The 17,018-nt window shown below is 54.4% G+C and overlaps 1 protein-coding gene across 3 annotated transcripts in view; it reads right to left on the minus strand.

Moving 5' to 3' along the window:
* ITGA11 (integrin subunit alpha 11) overlaps nucleotides 1–17,018 on the minus strand; it is a 113,873-nt gene that overhangs the window by 27,832 nt on the left and 69,023 nt on the right. For all 3 annotated transcript variants that reach the window (XM_025472354.3, XM_035708701.2, XM_035708700.2), the window contains 4 exons: nucleotides 16,778–16,943; nucleotides 15,147–15,217; nucleotides 7,472–7,616; nucleotides 3,831–3,979 (listed from right to left, as the gene is read on the minus strand). In XM_025472354.3, the coding sequence (XP_025328139.1) occupies nucleotides 3,831–3,979; nucleotides 7,472–7,616; nucleotides 15,147–15,217; nucleotides 16,778–16,943 (531 nt within the window). The remainder of the gene's footprint in view (nucleotides 1–3,830; nucleotides 3,980–7,471; nucleotides 7,617–15,146; nucleotides 15,218–16,777; nucleotides 16,944–17,018) is intronic.

A 17,018-nucleotide genomic window follows, 5' to 3' on the forward strand; every position in this document is an offset into this window, starting at 1 on the left:
TATATACAATTTAATATATACAGTGTATATATATAGCTTATATATGATTTATTTTATATGTATATGATTTTATATGTATTTATATTTATATTTTATATGTATATGTATATGATTTATTTTATTTTATATGTATAATACATATACATTAATTAAATATACAATTTAATATATATAGTGTATATATATAGCTTATATATGATTTATTTTATTTTATACTTATATGATTTTATTTATTTATTTATTTATTTATTTATTTATTTATTTATTTATTTATTTTCTAAGCATTTTATTTATTTATTAATAGAGACAGAGAGAGAGAGGCAGAGACACAGGCGGAGGGAGGAGCAGGCTCCATGCAGGGAGCCTGATGTGGAACTCAATCCCGGGTCTCTGGGATCACGGCCTGGGCTGGAGGCGGCGCTAAACCCGCTGAGCCACCAGGGCTGCCCTCCTTATATGATTTTATATGTATTTATATTTATATTTTATATGTATATGATTTATTTTATTTTATATGTATAATACATATACATATAATTACACAATTTAATATATACAGTGTATATATATAGCTTATATATGATTTATTTTATTTTATTTTTTAACATTTTATTTATTTATCCATGAGAAACACAGAGAGAAAGGCAGAGACATAGGCAGAGGGAGAAGCAGACTCCCTGTGGGGAGCCCGATGTGGGACTGGATCTCAGGACCCTGGGATCATGACCTGAGCCAGAGGCAGACGCTCAACCACTGAGCCACCCAGGTGTCCCTATATACGATTTATATATATATATATATATATATATATATATATATATATTTATTTATTTATTTATTTATTTATTTTTTATATACTATTTTTAAATCAAACAATAGATCACGAGCAATTTCTCCATGATGTGTTATATTTTTTCCTCCAATATGATCACTGGTGGTTCTATAATATTCTAATCACGCATATGCTGCATGTGTATAACCAATCCTCTTGTGGGACATTTGGCTTGTTTCAATTTTTTTTAAAGATTTTATTTATTTATTCATGAAAGTCACAGAGAGAGAGAGAGAGAGAGAGGCAGAGACTCAGACAGAGGAGAAGCAGGCTCCATGCAGGGAGCCCGATGTGGGACTCGATCCTGGAACTCTAGGATCACACCCTGGGCCGAAGGCAGGCACCAAACCGCTGAGCCACCCAGGGATCCCCCTTGTTTCAATTTTTAATGTTACAAATAACTCTGGGATTAGCACCTGGGATGGGGGATTATGGTTTCTTTTCAGCATTTGAGCACCCACTTTGTTCCCCTCCCCGCTTGGGTGCCTGTGGCCCCCATTTCAATGAGGGTGACACCCACTTAGTCTGAAACCTGAGAGTCCTCCCTGGCTCCACCACCCCCTCTCCCACGCACAGTCTCCCAGCAAGCCCTGCCTGGTCCACGCCAAACACGTCCTACTTCCCTCCTCTGCTGCCTCTTCTCCGGGTGAGGCACCTGGCGGAGGACCCCCTGCCTCACCCTCCAGCCTGCCCCCCTTCCTGGGCAGCCAGAGTGGCTTCTAGCAGCTGACCACACCACTGCCTTGCTTTCAGAGGGGGTGCACGGGGAAGTCCACATTCTGCTCTGATGGACTCTGATGGACCCGCCTCCCTCCCTATCCAACCTCTGTGTCCTCCCACACCCCCAAGCTCCCACACTCTCTCCTGACATTCCCAGTGATTTCTCCAAAAGCCCCAGGCTCTGGCTGGCTTCCAGGCTTCCCTCTGTACATACTTTGCTCTTGTCTGCACTCCTCTCCTCTTCTCCCTCCTGGATAATGTCTAACATCCTCAGCTCACTTCCTGTTAGACTCTCGCCCTGCCCTGCCCTGCCTGCAATGGGTACCCCTCCTCCATCTGCCCCCCCCCGCCCCACACCAGCACCCGCTTCCCCCTACAGAGAGTGCTGTGTCCCCTCCACACCTGAGTATGATAATAATATAATACATATAATCAATATGTATTGAACCAATGGGTCACTTGGGAAGGATGAAGGAGCTCTTTGCATGGACAGACCCTGTGTGACATGCTTTATAGCCTCAGTTGGCTCATGTGAGCCTCTTGCTACCTTAGGAGAGATCACCCTCCTCATTTTACAGGGAATGAACCGAAATCACTCGCCCAAGGTCAGAAGGTTGGCCACAGCCAAACTGGGTTGAGACTCCAGTCTGACACCCGAGCCCGTGACACTCCCTCCCCCGCCGCCTCCTGGCTCAGAGTGCTTTGAGGAGCAATCTATCTTCAAGTATTAAGAGCTTTTAACTGAGAAGCAAGAGAGAAATACAGAAGAGAGGAGAATGGAGATCTCAACAAGGGGTGGGGGAGGGAAGAGCTATCCCCTCTGTAAAGTAATTAAGAGGCAGACAGAGCAAATAAGGGAGCAGGGAAGGGAGACTTTTGTCTAAATATGTAGCCTCAGCTATGTGGGTCACGGTGATTTGGAATCCACTTAATTTAGCTGCCTTCAGCACTGCGGTTTCTCGTTCGGATGTTGGAGGCGGAACCGGGCAGTAAAAATGTCATAAATTCATCAGCAAATTCCCTCCAGCTCTCAAGGTCTAGCCCTGGATTCCCGAAAGAGCCGGCCCTGGGCAGAGTGTGGGCAGGCAGGATGGAGGCCGGGGGACGGAGCCATGCCCTGGGCTGCCAGTGAACCTTGAGGCGGGAAGAGGAACCGTGGCTGCCTGAGCCAGAGGGATTTAGGTTAGACCCAGCGAGGAGCTTGTCCTCATGGTGACAGGCCAAGGGCAGTAAAAGATGCAGGGGACAGGGCTGTTCCTGGGGGGACAGTTCTCCGCAGAGCCGAGGGTGAGCTGGGGATGGTGGTGCAGGCCTGGCTAGGGCTCAGGTCAGGCCCGGGATGCTGTGGATGCTGAGTGCAGCCAGGAGGGGTGTGTGTGTGTGTGTATGTGTATGTGTGTGTGTGTGTGTGTGTATGTGCGCACACACGCGTGCTGGCTTTGGGGTTGTCAGGGGTCAGGAGGTAGCATGAAGCAGAGCCACACCAAGAGTCCTCGGTTCTAAATCTGACCCAGCCTTGAATCCACCGGATCACTTTGGAAAAGCTACGTGGCTTCTTGGGACCACTGTCTCCCTCGGCTGTTGGAATGACTTGGATCAGAACCCTGTTCTCTGATCTTCCCACCACCAGTGCTCCTATCCTAGCTTCACAACTGGCACGCATGACCATCCAACACGGGACTCTGAGCAACACAGTGCGGTTCCCATGCGGCCCGGGCGGGGCCGGGGGGTGGTGCTGGCGGCTCTAGCCTTCTGCATTGTTCCCATTCCAGGGACAGGAAAGAAGCTGGTGTGCCCGTGAACCCAGGGGGCCTCATTGCAGCGGGGCCGGGGCGGGGTGGGGGGGGGGGATGCTGCAGTTGCTCCCACTGCTGGCAGCGTGAAGGTGGCTTGAGGAACGTGACAGTCCCTCAGGATGCCTGGGGGCCCTGGCAGCCCGAGCTGGGGAGCCACAGCCGAGATCCTGCCTCTAACCTGAACCCTTTACATGAATGGAGAGAAGCTGGCTGTCGGGGACAAAGGTCTGGCCCCAGAAACAAGAGGTCCACGAAATGGAGATAAGCAAGCTCTCAGAGGTTCTCCTTGCTGTAGCAAGGACCAGGGCCTGGCTTTCTGGAGAAGGGATAGTCCAGCTCCAAGGCTGGTATGCACCCCCCACACCCCGACTGGAGTCACTCCACTCCACTCCGGAGTCCCCACCAGCCCAGCCTCCCCGCCTCCCCGCTGTGTATGCCCTCCCACGGCACCTACCTCCACCCCCAGACTCCCCCTTCATTACCTGCTCACCCCGCAGGGCCTGGTGGATGGTGAGACTCCTGTTGTTGTGCATGGTGAACAGGATGGCTTTGCCCGTGTGGTTGAACCGGGGTGCTCCTGCCACGTACACCCACCCCTGCCTGGAGGACATGACCGACGTGACGGTGTACCCTGCCACAGGAGGAAACAGGCTGGTCTCTGCCCCAGCTCCTCAGCTGTGCCTGAGCACAGGCCAGTCAGGGCAGGCTGAGCCAGTGCAGACCTGCAGGGTGGTCACTCCTAGGTACAACTGGGGAAGCCTGAAAGAGGCAAAGCTCAGGATGGGGCTTTGGAGGGTGAACAGAATTCAAGCACCCCGGCCCCAGCTGGAGGCACCAAGGCAGCCGGGTGAGGCTGCTGAAAGGCACTGTTGACCTGGAGCGTGCACCCCCTCCTTCACCGGAGTCCCGAGTCCCGCATGTGTGGGGGAGCAGGGAGGAGGGAGACGGTGAACCCAAGCTGGGCTTCATTACATATTGGGCAGGCTTTGGTTTTGATCCCCACCAGTTGTCTGTCTGGGGACCAGCCGGTGTTATCCTCATCAGGGTAACCTGCTGGAAAGCGGTTCATGGAGAACCACAGCCAGGTGGAGGGAGCTGCTCCGCTGGGCATCGACACGGGGTCCTTGCAGTCCCAGAACTTTGCAGACTCAAAGGAGCGAGCCCCTAGGCTCCTCTCAGTCCCACACGCACACTACGCAAGCAAGGAAGAAATGGAAGCCAGGGCACCTTCCGGAAAGGCCACCACTCCATGCCCTCGGGCTGGCTTTGCCGGATGGCGGTGAATCTCGAGGCAGAGCCTAGAGCCCCACTTTCTGCCCGATGGCCTCGGGTGCTGGATCCCAGTTTTTAGATGCGTTTGTTGGCAGTTCCTGGACCGTCTCTGGCAAATGGATGTCTCCCCCTGCCATGTGTGCGTGTGCGAGTGTGTGTGGGTAAGGGTGCCACCATGGTCCACTGGTTGCCCACACAGAGGCTGCAGGATGCATAGACGAGTTCACTGAGTGGCTGGGAGCGCGGATGCAGGACGGTGAGCTACTCTGGTTCCAGACACATTTTTGACTCTTAGAGCTGTATCCTGGGGACTGGGGCTTGAAAGGTCAGTGAAGCAGGAGGTAGCACAGGCTGATAGGGCTGTGTATTAGCACAATCATAAATATATGAGGGTATAAATATATGACCTTACGGCGTGGGGTCAGCTTGTTTGCTTGCTTGCTTTTTCTCTCTTTTCTCTTTATTTTTAGGAGGGGAGGGGCAAAGGGAGAGAGAATCTTCATACTCGACTTGGAGCCCGACTCAGGGCTCCATCTCCCAACCCCGAGGTCATGACCTGAGCCCAAATCAAGAGCCCAATGCTCAGCTGACCCAGGGGTGCCGCCCAGGCACCCCACCAAGCTTTCTTTTGAGCTCCAAATGGCACTACTGAAAATGTTCTCAATTAGCCCCTGGCTCTGGGCTTCCTCAGAAGGGGGGACAGTGGTGGGAGGGGCTTGGGGGCCAAATGTCCTGGAAGCACGCGTGGGCCGCCTTTCAAAGCAGGATGAAGCACTGAGAGCTTCCTGCTTCCCACAGTCTGCTGGCTGTGGCTTCAGTTTCCGTGTGGTTCTTTGGCCAGCAGGCAGGGCCATCCTGACAGCTGGATCGACCTCCCAGAAGGCCTGACAAGATGACAGGGGAAGACCCGTGGCCAGAAGTCCACACAGCTTCCTTGGGTGGAGGCGGAGAGCCTGGCCTCCTGAAGTCCTTCCTCCAAAACCCTCTCTCCCTTGGGGCACATAGAAAGGAATCTTCCAGAGATCCCAGACACTGTCCTCGTGGCTGAGCCCCAGAGGGAGGAGAAGAGAGAGGCATTCCTTCAGGATTCCCACCCAAGATGGTTGGGCCTTGCAAGGGATTTGCAGCCTGGCTCTGCCCCACCAGGGTCTCCTGGGAGGAGGAAGACAGCTCTGCTGGGCCAGGAGAGACGGTGGCGGGAGACTCATCTTGCTACCCTCTCACTCGGATACCTTCACTGTCCCTCCTGCTAGCATAATAAAGCTCCAACTCCTCAACCCGGCATTCGAGGCCTCCAGCTACAGCCTGCCCTAACCCGCCTTCCCCTTCCTGCTGCACCCCTCTGCCCCAGCCTGACCTGTCTACTTCCTGGGTCCTGAACCCGCCGAGCACTTTCCACACCTCCCTCCTTCTCTTGGACCTTTTTGGCTTCTTCAGTCTCTTCCTGCCCCAGGGACCTGGTGCAGACCCCAGCACAATCCCAGGGGTGGCCAGGGTGTGCGGCCACTGGAGCGTGACGACCCACAGTGTTTGTCTCAATCCCTTGGGCCCTGGGTGCTGATGTAATCTCCCTGATATTTAAGGCAACTGCACCACCATCCCTTACATGGTGTCCCCACTTGTCTACACAGTGCTGAGCACGTGGGAGGAGCACAAGCCGTAGCGGTTGATTCGCACTGAATGGGCGCCAGCCTTCGTTCTTCTGACATCTCTTCTAGCGTCTGGGTATCTGCCAGGGCAGGGGCTCCGATCTCTCCCTTCTTTTCTGTGCTCGCATCTGAACTCTGGCCCCATGTGCATTATAGTTTGTACCTGTGCACCTGTCTCTCCCCCACTGGCTGAGAAGCAGCTGGAAGGCAGACGCTGGGTCCCGCTTGCCATTGCGTTCGGAGGGCATCGGCCACAGGTGCGCTTTACGCAGTTGAGGTTTAATATCTGTTGAGTAAATTGGAGCCCAGGCCCTGGGGCCAGGTAGTGCTGGGAAGTTTCTAGGGCCCTACACCTCTGTGTTTCCCAGGCAAGTCCTGATTCTAGCATTCTGTGGCCAGCTCAGGGTCCCAGAGTTGGAGATGGAGGATGGGGTGGCCACAGTGTGGGCAGCGTCACAGGCAAGGCGTGTGGTTGAAACGCTGGGGGACAGAGGCAGGGTGACATGGACACGTGGACAGATGTGCCGACTCTGGGTGGCCCGGGCTCTTGGAGGAGTGGGGTCCGAGGAGGCATTAATGATGAGGGATCTCACAGATGGCAGACGTGGCTCAGAGATCATGGGAGCCCCGGCCGTTCCCCGCCTGCTGCCCTTCGCTCTGGCTCGGCCTTTTCAGAAAGGAATCTGCCCTGGCAGCCTCAGCGTGGAGGCCCAGGGCCCCGTTCTTCTAGAACTGGAGGTGACTGGGTTCCATGGGTTAGGGCCTCACAGCTGGGGGGCCTATCACCATGGGGCCAACTATCTGTGGTTCTCTTTAATGTCTGCTTCCCAAGTGCTTAATGGGAATAAGCACTTGATTGTGAATATTAGCACATAAAAATGAGGGTAGCTTTCTCCTCGACTTGCACCTTGGCCTTGGGAGGCAGCTCAGCGTGCTCAAACCCCAGTCAAGGCAGAAAGCTTTAAAGACACATGGACAGCCGGCCCAGCGTCTAGAAGCATCAGCTGAACGTCGGGTACAGGTGGCTTGCTTGTCACTAATTCTAACCTGTTGGTCTACAGGTGCTGGGTGAAGGGGCAACGGTCCCCGACCTGTGGCTGGACGTTCACAGACTATGCAGCCAGGCCCCTCGGCTCAGGTGTGGGAGCCCCCGGGCCCCCCCTGCCCACCGCCCAGGAGCCACGCTCAGCTCGGGCTCTTACCTAGATAGGCACCGTGGTTCTTGAGCTCCTCGGGGAATTCCTTCAGGTAGGACTCTCGGAGGGGGATGACCTTCCCGCCGCTGGTCTCCTTCAGCACGGCCCCGTTCCAGTCATAGGCGCCAACGGCTCCCAGCAGAATCCCGTCCTGACATTGGGGAGGGGCCGTCAGCTCGCGTCTCCCGGGGCTCCCCGGGTTCTGCACAATGAGCCCCTACCAGCCACCTCGGGCACCAACCTGACCTGTGTCTCCTGTGTTCATTATTTAACTTCCAGCCGGGATTCTGGACTTTTGAATGAGCCAAGGACCTTCCACCCCATCCTCAGCCTCAATGGGTCAAACAAAGGAATGTTCCAGAAATACATTCCACCTCTGGGACCCAGCCTCTGTTCCTCATTGGGCTTCCAAATCCCTATAGTCAATCTCCCGTGGCTCTCTCCTCCTCCTGGCCCTCCTTGAAGCCGTGCCCTTGGCCTTGGCCTCCTTCCCTGTTCCCTCATGGTAGCTGAGTTTCTTCCCCGTGTGTGAATCTTACTTCTTCATTTCTTCAGTAAGAATTCATCGCGGGTCTACTGTGTACCAGGCACTTGCTTGGTGCTGGGATGCTACCTCTGCCCTCGCAGAGCTCCAAGTATAAACAAACGTGCAGACCAACATACTAGTTGCAAAGCGTGCTGGATGCTACAGGCGACATGTAAATACCACAGGGAGGTGTAGGCTAGGCGGAAATGGGGGTCGGGGGAAGCGTTTTTGAATAAGTGATGCTCACCTGGACACCTGGCAGGGGAGGGGACAGGTGTGCCAAGGCCCTGAGGCTGGGAGGGAGTTTTGAGGCTTTGGTTTTAAGGGGCTGAAAGCTGTTGGATGGGCTGCAGCATGGAGCGAGGGGGGCCAGCACGACTCTGATGAGGCTGGACGGAGAAGCCAGGGCCACATCCGTGATGGCCCGTGCTCCAAGGAAGGGGGCTTGTCTTTAGCTGCAGGAGAAGTGGGTGCTGCAGTGCTTGGACAGGAAGGTGGGCGTTCTGGCTCCCTGAGGGCCAGGCTCCCTGTTACTGACTCTAGGGTCCCCTCACTCGCTGGGGTGCCATCACCACCCCCACCTCCTTAAACCACCCACAAAGCTAGCAAGTACAGGAAAGCAAACAGCCAGCCCTTAGAAGAGGAGGAGAAGTGCTAGGGACAACAAACGCCCGAGGAGGTGGTGGGAGCAAGCAGGGCCACCTTCCCGGGTGACCTTGATGATTCCGGGCCGGGCAGGTGTTACCCCAGCTTTGGGCCGTGGGAGCTCTAGCTGGCGAAGTCACCTCTTTCCCCCACCGAGCCTCCCTGATTCCGGCTGGGTGTCCCCCCACCACTCGGGGCCCAAGGCACTCCGTCTCCCCTTCCCTCCAAAGCGATGGTGCCAATAGGAAAATGTGATTCTGGCCTTGGGATAGTCAGGGCCGTGAGTGACCGTGCAGGCAGGGTCACCAGGTGCCAGTCTCAGTGGAGGGGGCAGGACTCTGAGCCTGGAGCTGACTTTCCATTTCTCATTTCCCAGGGGTCACATTAAAGACGGAAGTTGATCATAGATAAGACTTAAAAAGTCTGAATAGCCTGGAAGTGGAACCCACCATTCAGATCGAATGTTTTTCCGGCTGTAAGTAAGCCGGTCTCTGGAGAGTCTAATATGCTTGGTTGTGTTTGATGTCACACTTTCTAATTAGCTTCCTCCTCCTACTCTGTGTGAGCTGCTGTCTGGGAGCTCCTGACATCTGCCAGCCTCGGGGATCAGGGCCAGGGCCTCAGACTCGCTGCCCATGGCCACCGCCGGTGCTCCTGGTGCTCGTGGGCGTGCTCCCTCCTCAAAGAGTATTTTCCCATCAGAGAGACCAGCAGGATGGATGTTCATTAATGGCACTTGACAGATGGCATTCAAGCTTCAGAGAGGGAAAGGGACTTGCCTGAGGCTGCACAGCAAGTCGGGCAGGGCTCGGATTTCGAGCAGGGGGATGGTATGGGCAAGGGGGAAAACACCCACAGGCAGCCCCTGGACCCTGCTTCTCTGCCTTCCCATTGGAGCACCTTCTAGGAGGAGCGTGATGCACAGGCCTCGCTCCTCGCTGTCCCCCCCATCTCTTCCAGCTGAGTCCAAGTTTGCAGGACCAGGCTCCTTCCTTCATGGAGAGGACTTGGAAGATGAGGTCTTGGCCTTGCAGATGACTGGAAGCCTCCAAGATGCACTGAGGACTGGCTCAGCTGACTGGGATTCCACTGGGGAGGACCTGAGGCCGACTGGTGGGGTTTGGGGATTCCACAGGGACTTCTGCATTTGGCAGTACTGGACCGGCTGATGGCTTTTGTGGGTTCTCGCCTTACGCTGTTTGACCCTGGCAGGGGCTGCATGCTGGTGCTTCCAGGCGGTGGCCCTTTTCCGACAGGTGTCTGTTGCCAGGGAAGGCAGGACTGAGGACTGTGGCCGAGGGCCGGCTGGGAGGGAGCACACCTCAGTATGGCACTATCTTTCCCCAGCTCGGGGAGCCTAGACATTTTGAACTTGGAAAAAATCTGGAAGGGCAGGGCCCACAAAGAGGGTTGAAGCCTTGACAGAGGAAGCCAGGCATGCAGGCCCAGCTGGAAAGCAAATGGCAGGGCGTTGCAGGGCAGAGGCTCGTCATCCCACGCTCCAGGCCTGGCACCAGCTCCCTGATTTATGGCCTCCTTTCCCGTGGGGCCAGCTGAGCTCCCATCAGGTATTGCCCGGGTGTGCCTGGGTGGCCTCACACATGGATCCTTGGCATAAGCTGCCTTTTCTGGTGCCCTGCATAGAAATGAGGATGCAGGCATGGTGGCCCTCAGCAGGTCCAAGGCCAAATCCGTGCCCTCCCTACAGACAACCCGTACCTGTATTAACTTGAGCGAAGCACCTGCCATGAGACTCTGCTAGCTCAGCTCTTAGCTGCCTTCTGCCCTGGCCTCTGCAGCAGTCTTGCCTTCCTAGCTGAGCCGAATGCTCCCTGGGCATGTGACCATATCTTCTCAAACTGTGTCCCAGCTAGTCTGTGTCCCCAGCTGGGGGTGAGGGAGGGGCAGGCATATCCCTAGCAGTGGAAACAGTACAGTCTAGGGCAGTGGTTCCCAAATGGGGGCAGTTCAGCCCCCAGGCCATATTTGGCAATGTCTGGAAACAGTTTTGGTCGTCAGAGCTAGGGGTGATGTTGGGGTTCGTATGGCATCTCGTGGGTAGTGGCCAGTGCTGCTGCCTACAAGACACAGGACAGTCCCAAAGAATTGCCCTGCCTAAACTGTCAGTTGGGCTGAGGCTGAGAATCCCTGGCCCGGAGCTTAGAGCAGGAAGACTCCAGTCAGACATTCCTGGGTTGCTGTTTCAGCTTCAGGTCTTCTAGCTGTGTGACCTTGGGCAAGCTTCTCTCTCCCTCCCTCCCTCCCTCTCTGGCTCTTTCTCTCTCTCTCTGGTGCTCTGTCTCAGCCTCAGCTGTAAATCGTTTTGTGGTGAGAATTAACATTTTTAATTCTTAGCATGGTGCTTGGCAGCCAATAAGGCCTCAGCATATAGTAGCTCTTCTCATCCTTTTATTCATCCATAAAACCCCGGGGGGGCAGGAGTCAAAGAAGCAGATCTCACAGTCAGGTTGGTGCTGCAGATGACTCATTACAGCTGCCCAAGGGGAGTGCCCTGTTGGGGGCAAGGGCAGCCTAACTGGGGGCTCCGCAGGAGGGGGGGCCAACTGAGGAGGTGGGTGGAATTAGGATCGGATTTTTAAGAAACCCTTACTTGATTTATTAGTAAGTCTCAAAAGGTTCACTTCCAGCTCCAAGCCTCAAGATTCAGTTTCAGCAAATATTTTTCAGACATCTGCTCAAAGGTGGAGGTTCAGAGAGGTTAAATGATTTGTCTGAGGCCGCACAGTCAGGCGGTGCTTTCTCCTTGCCCAGCAGTAATGGAATGAGAATAGCAGACGCTGGCAATTCTTCTTGGCTTTGGTTAGGTGGGATGGTGCAGGCAGGTGGAGGTGGCCGCTGGTGGTCCTGTGCATTCGTGCACAGATCACCTGGAGGACACTGAGTACTGTCCTCCTCCCCAGGCTCTTCCAATGGCTCCCTGGTGCCTGCATGCCCATCATCAGAGTGACGAGAGGGGCTAAGAGCCCCTTCTCAGGCAGATACATCATTAAGAGGATGGATTATACTGCCATTAATTGCTTGGATCCTGTCAGAAAATGATGTATTTTTAACAAGCCCAAAGGGAGGGATGAGTGCCAGGAGGCTTAGGCAGGGTTGGGCAGGTGACCCCCCTCAGAAATAGGCCTCCAGTCTTTATGTAGAGGGAAGCCCTCCCATCACTGTGCTGGAATCCATAGCCAGGGTGGCAAGGAAGGGCTGTGGGGGGCAGGGGGTACACAGTACCTGACTACTCAGCCCCGATCGGGGGTTGGTTGTCTCTGCTCAGAGTCTCCGATAATGGCCCAAGGCCTTAGCTCTTCAGCCTACAACCGTGGCGGGGAGGGGTGCTGCGGGAAGGGCACAGGCTGAAGAGGCAGCTGGTCGGGGAGGTGGGAGGCTGACCACCCTTGGCCTGTCCCAGACATAACCAAGGGCTGGTCCTGCTGGACCTAACCATGTGTAGGTTAAAGGAAAATAGTCTCTTCCATCTCAGGTGAGTCAAGTATCTGTGTAGACAGGATACACGCTAATGAAACTGCTTTCTTCTGGAAACCTCCGGGGTTGGGGAGACATATGGACCGCAGGGTAGGAGGAGTGGGCATGGATTATTGGCTCCATCCACCGCCAGTGGGCATGGATTATTTATATATTGTTCCCTTGCTTCCTCCATACCTTCCCCTCCTGGCCTGTGGGCATTGCAGACTCTTAGAGTCTATGCCCCCTTGGGAGGTGTGGATCCCTTTGGTAAGCTTCCTGGCAGACTCCTGCAGCTTCTTCTTGATTACCCAGCTCAACAGGGAGTTCACCACCTCAGCGGGCAGCCAGGACTAATGGAAGCCACTCCAGCTATTAGTGACCTTTGCATTCATTTCCAAAGCCTAATGGGGCCATTGGCTTAAAAAGCTGTTTAGAATTGGACCGGAGATCCGGAGATCCGTAGCTGGCCTTCCTGATGGTAATTTTCAGAATATCCTCTTATTCCTTTTTGCAAATTGAGACTAGAGTTCCGTGGATTGACTCTAGCTCTCTGGGTTTTCCCAGTGGCTCCGCCTGGGATGCAATGCCTGTGGCCTGGGGCCTTGGGCTCTTTGGGTGACCGGGTGGCATTTTGGGGTCTTCTCTCTTACCCTGGAAACTGGTCTCTCCTTCCTCTCATTGCTTTTATCTTTTTTCACTCGAAGGCTGGTTTCCTTGCTGGAAAGGCAGGAGCAGCCCAAGTGATGATCTCCTGGGTTCATATTTGAGATATTCTCATATTTGAGAATATGCTATGGGGTCCTTCTTCCAGTGCTAGAGATCATTCTTTCTGGCATAGCTAAACAGGCCCAGGGTAACTGAAGGATCTTCGCACATTTGCAAGAAGCAGCTGTTTGTGGAACACTTTTGGGGGAGATGGAGCCTGATAGCTCACCCAGGACATGGACTCACTCAGGCTCAGCACCTGCTCTCGACAAGGCTGAAAGGCTGGACCACCTGCTCCCCATCCCCACAGAGGTCTGACTGACCCTGAGAGCTGTGGAGCTGGACTCCCAGGGACAGAACGGCTGTGGCCAATTATGATGGCATCAGTGGTTGGCGCTGAGAAACCTCTGTGCCCTAAAATAGCAACCCAATGGCCAGTCACAGTGCCAGACAGACCACCATCCTTGCTCCATTCCTTTCGATTTGGAAGGATTTTTTTTTTCTTTTTAAGAATTAAAGAGTCTCAGATTCAAATTTAATCATCATCTCTTTAAGAGTCCTACCAGATAAAAACCACTGGATGCCTGTCACTTGAAAAACAAGAGTCAGGGGATGAGAAGAGCTGGGGGTGGGGATGAGGATGGGGAGAGGCACCCTGGTCTCTCCAAGCAGGGGAATGAAAACGAGTTGTATACGCGGAAGGATCTGCAGAGGGCAGTGCATGACCTTGACCTAAATAGCAGGCCAGGGCTCTGAGCTCCTGGTCTCCCCTGTGTAGTTGGGAGCAGTGGATCCTGCCAGGACTCGTCCCACTTGAGCTGCGTGGGTCATTTTCAGGGCTCATTCCAGTGTTTTTGAATACCTGAACCTCATCATAACTTCCCCTTCTCTTCAGGTTCCCTGATTCCTGAGCATACACAGGCCACAGTATTTGAAGCGGGAGACGGCACCTTCCAGGACCCAGCGCAGGGCCCAGCACAGAGAAGGCACGGAAGAAATGTGCCCCTATGACTGCCTAAAAGGGACTATTCCCACCTGCCAACCCGGCTGGGCTGTGCTGAGCATGAAATGGGGCGCAGGAATTTCCTGGAAAAGTTTCAAGTGCTGTGTGCCTATAACATGACTGACTTGTTATTATAGGCAGTTCCATTTATACCTTGCTGGATTGGGGTGGGCATGAGCCTGTCCAGATGCAGCTCAGAAACAGCGGAGTGTGAGTCAGGTTTCCACCCTTCTGCCTGCTGCTGCCCACTGCACACATGTACCCGCCCCCAACTCCCCCACCCCCAACTCCGATTTGGGATTTCTGACTCAGACCCCCTTAGAGTCCATAAGCTTACAGGGAGCAGCTGTTTGGTGTGTGAGGGGGGACGAGTGTAAGCCTGGTGTTTTTCTCTATGTCCCTTCAGCAGGTCACTCAGACTTTGTGTGACTCAGTTTATTCATCTGGAGACTGGGAATAAGGAATCCTGCCCTATTTACCTCGCAGAGGAGTTGGTGGTGGTGGTGGTGGTGGTGGTGGGAATTGGTGAGATATTGAAGGTGAAGTATAAGTAGGCAGGATCGATAGGTCCTTTCTAGCAAATGAGGAGGCATAAGCACACTCCCACGGTGCCCGCCTGAGAACACTTAGGACACCTGTCTGCCCAAAGCATGCCCACTGACACAGACTCCGGCCATACGGTCCTCCTGCCACCAGGGCTCCCAGGCGGGGCTCCAGGGATTTCTGAAACTCTCTCCCAGATACTGACTCTCTGCCCCCACCCCGGCAATCCCGTGAGGTGTCAGCCCCGTCTTGCCGATCAGAACCAGGTGAGGTGTGTCGAGGGAGAGGGACACCCGGACCGACCCTCTGAGCCTGCCTCTGACATCGTGGGCCCACCTGGGACCTCTGCCATCCGTGGCTGAGTCTGCACCGGGACCATCATCTGGCACATCTGGCCCCCCTCCCCGCATGGGCGCTGGTCCACGCCCCGCACGCACAGGCCGCCTGGGGCAAGGGTGCCATCAGGACAGTGCAATTGATTGGTTTCTCCCATGTTGACCGCATTTTTGCACAAGGCTCTGTGGACTGAACGGGACCTTTGGCCCTGGCGGAAATGTCCCCATCGGCACCCTGTGCAGGGAGCAGAGGCAAGGGGCAGCAGTGCTCATTACTTGCAGCCCACTCCCTGCTGGGAAGGCCTTGGGACAACCTACTGCAAGGTGGAGACCTTGGCTTCCGTCTTGCAGCCGCAGCGGATGGAGGCAGAGGCAGCCCAGGACAGGCGGGGTGACCACCTAGAGAGCCGGGGAGTGTGCGGGAGGGCGATTCCACCCCGGACCCACCTCCACCACGTGAGACGAAAAGCCGGTCTGTGACATCTCCAGCCCGAAGGAGGTCTCATTTTTGTTGGTGCCTGAAACGGAGGGACAGAAAGATCTGGGCTCCATGCCTGACCACCTACTTGGTGCCACACACACACCTGCAGCTCCACCCGCAGCCCCCGTGTCCTGGGGGTGCCTTCAGGGAGGGAAGACGGGGTCCCCGAGGCTGAGTCCAGCGGAACTGCACCCCTGGGTCGCCCAGAGGCAGGCGGCCTGCCCAGGGAGGGCACCAGGCACCTTCCCGACAGCCTGCTCACTGTCAAGGACGTGCTGGGACGGGTTATACGAGACAGCATGTATGCTATATGGCTGTCAAACAGGGGAAAGAGCAAGAAAAGTGCATGGAAAGAAATAGTCAACATTTTTGGCCAGAAATGGAAATTCCATCTCTTTCCCCACTTCTCTCATTCCTATTATTCACCAGTTTGGTTCCAGATGCCTCTGGATGACTCCCAAACATTGGATCGACCCTCGGGAGGGAGACCTGTCACCACCACAGCTTTGCACAAGAAACCCATGTGTGCTGAAAGCTCCTCCCTACAAAGCCCCCCGACCCCGCACAGGGCCCTGGAGCCTATGTTCTCGACACCCAAAGTGACCATTTCTAGAAGAAGGATGCTCCTCTGGGTATTTAAGCCCTAGTGTGAGTGTCAGCACTCAGGCTACACTTTCTATTCCTTTATCCTTGTGGATCAGGCCTGCTTTCATCTCCACCTCTTCATGCGTCTGGAGCTCATCTTTTCCAATGCGCTTAGGCTCTAGGACTCTGTTTTCTGTCTCTGTTTGCAACCCTCCCATGTGGCCCAGCCCAGTGTTGCGAGGGCCGGCTGCAGCAATACATGGTGCAAAGGAGATCTGTGCACACAAAACTGGAGTTTAACAGTAAGGAGGGAGGTGATTGGAAGGAACCGTACGCGGGGCACCTGGGTGGCTCATGGTTGAGCATCTGCCTTTGGCTGGAGGATTGAGTCTCACATCGGGATCCCCACAGGGAGCCTGCTTCTCCTTCTGCCTGTGTCTCTGCCTCTCTCTTTGCATCTCCCAAGAATAAATAAATAAAATCTTTTTTTTAAATCATTTTTTTTTAAAGGAACGAACCCCACTCAAAGTGTTTTCGGGGGAGCGGGAGGAAGCAAGACTCAGGGATGAAGCACTTCAGGCTACGGAGGCAGGTCCAGCTGCGTTCAAACTAGGCCAGATACACAAAGGACACCCAGTTCAATCTGAATTTCAGACACCAGTGGATAATTTCTTAGTATAGGTCAGTTTGCCACAAGCACCATATTTTATATTTGCCAAATCTGGAGACACTGGTTCAGGCCCCGTCTCCTTCCCAGGCTGTGAAAGCTTTGGCAAGTCACTTGGCTCCCATAGGCTTATGGATCCTCAGAGGTAAAAGGGGGAGAATTTGAGCAAAGCCACTGTCTGGGGCTGTCTGTGAGGTGCACAGCCTCAGGTCCGGCACAGAATACCATGGAATTATCATGAAGGGATGGCTCCTGCTAGAGCATTCCATGTGGTGGGGCTGGATTTTGGGGGTTCATCTGATGCGAGCCCAGGAGCACATACCCCTCTTGGTAGGTATTGCTCACCTTCCAAGCTGAAGATCCTGTCCCCCAGAGCATCAACGATGTCCTTCAGGGCCGCCTCATCAGTCACGTTGAAGAAATGCTTGTCATCGGGGTCACTGGCGATGTATTTGATCTCATTTAGAAAAGCTTCTGGATTGATCCCCCTGCGGTTGTAGTAGCCCAGAACCTGCCAGGTAACAGGGGCAGGGCAACAAACCAGGACATAGCACAGACCTCTCCACATGCCCGAGGCCACTGGCCC

Source organism: Canis lupus, chromosome 30 (genome assembly GCF_003254725.2).
Source record: "Canis lupus dingo isolate Sandy chromosome 30, ASM325472v2, whole genome shotgun sequence".
Lineage (NCBI taxonomy): Eukaryota > Metazoa > Chordata > Mammalia > Carnivora > Canidae > Canis > Canis lupus.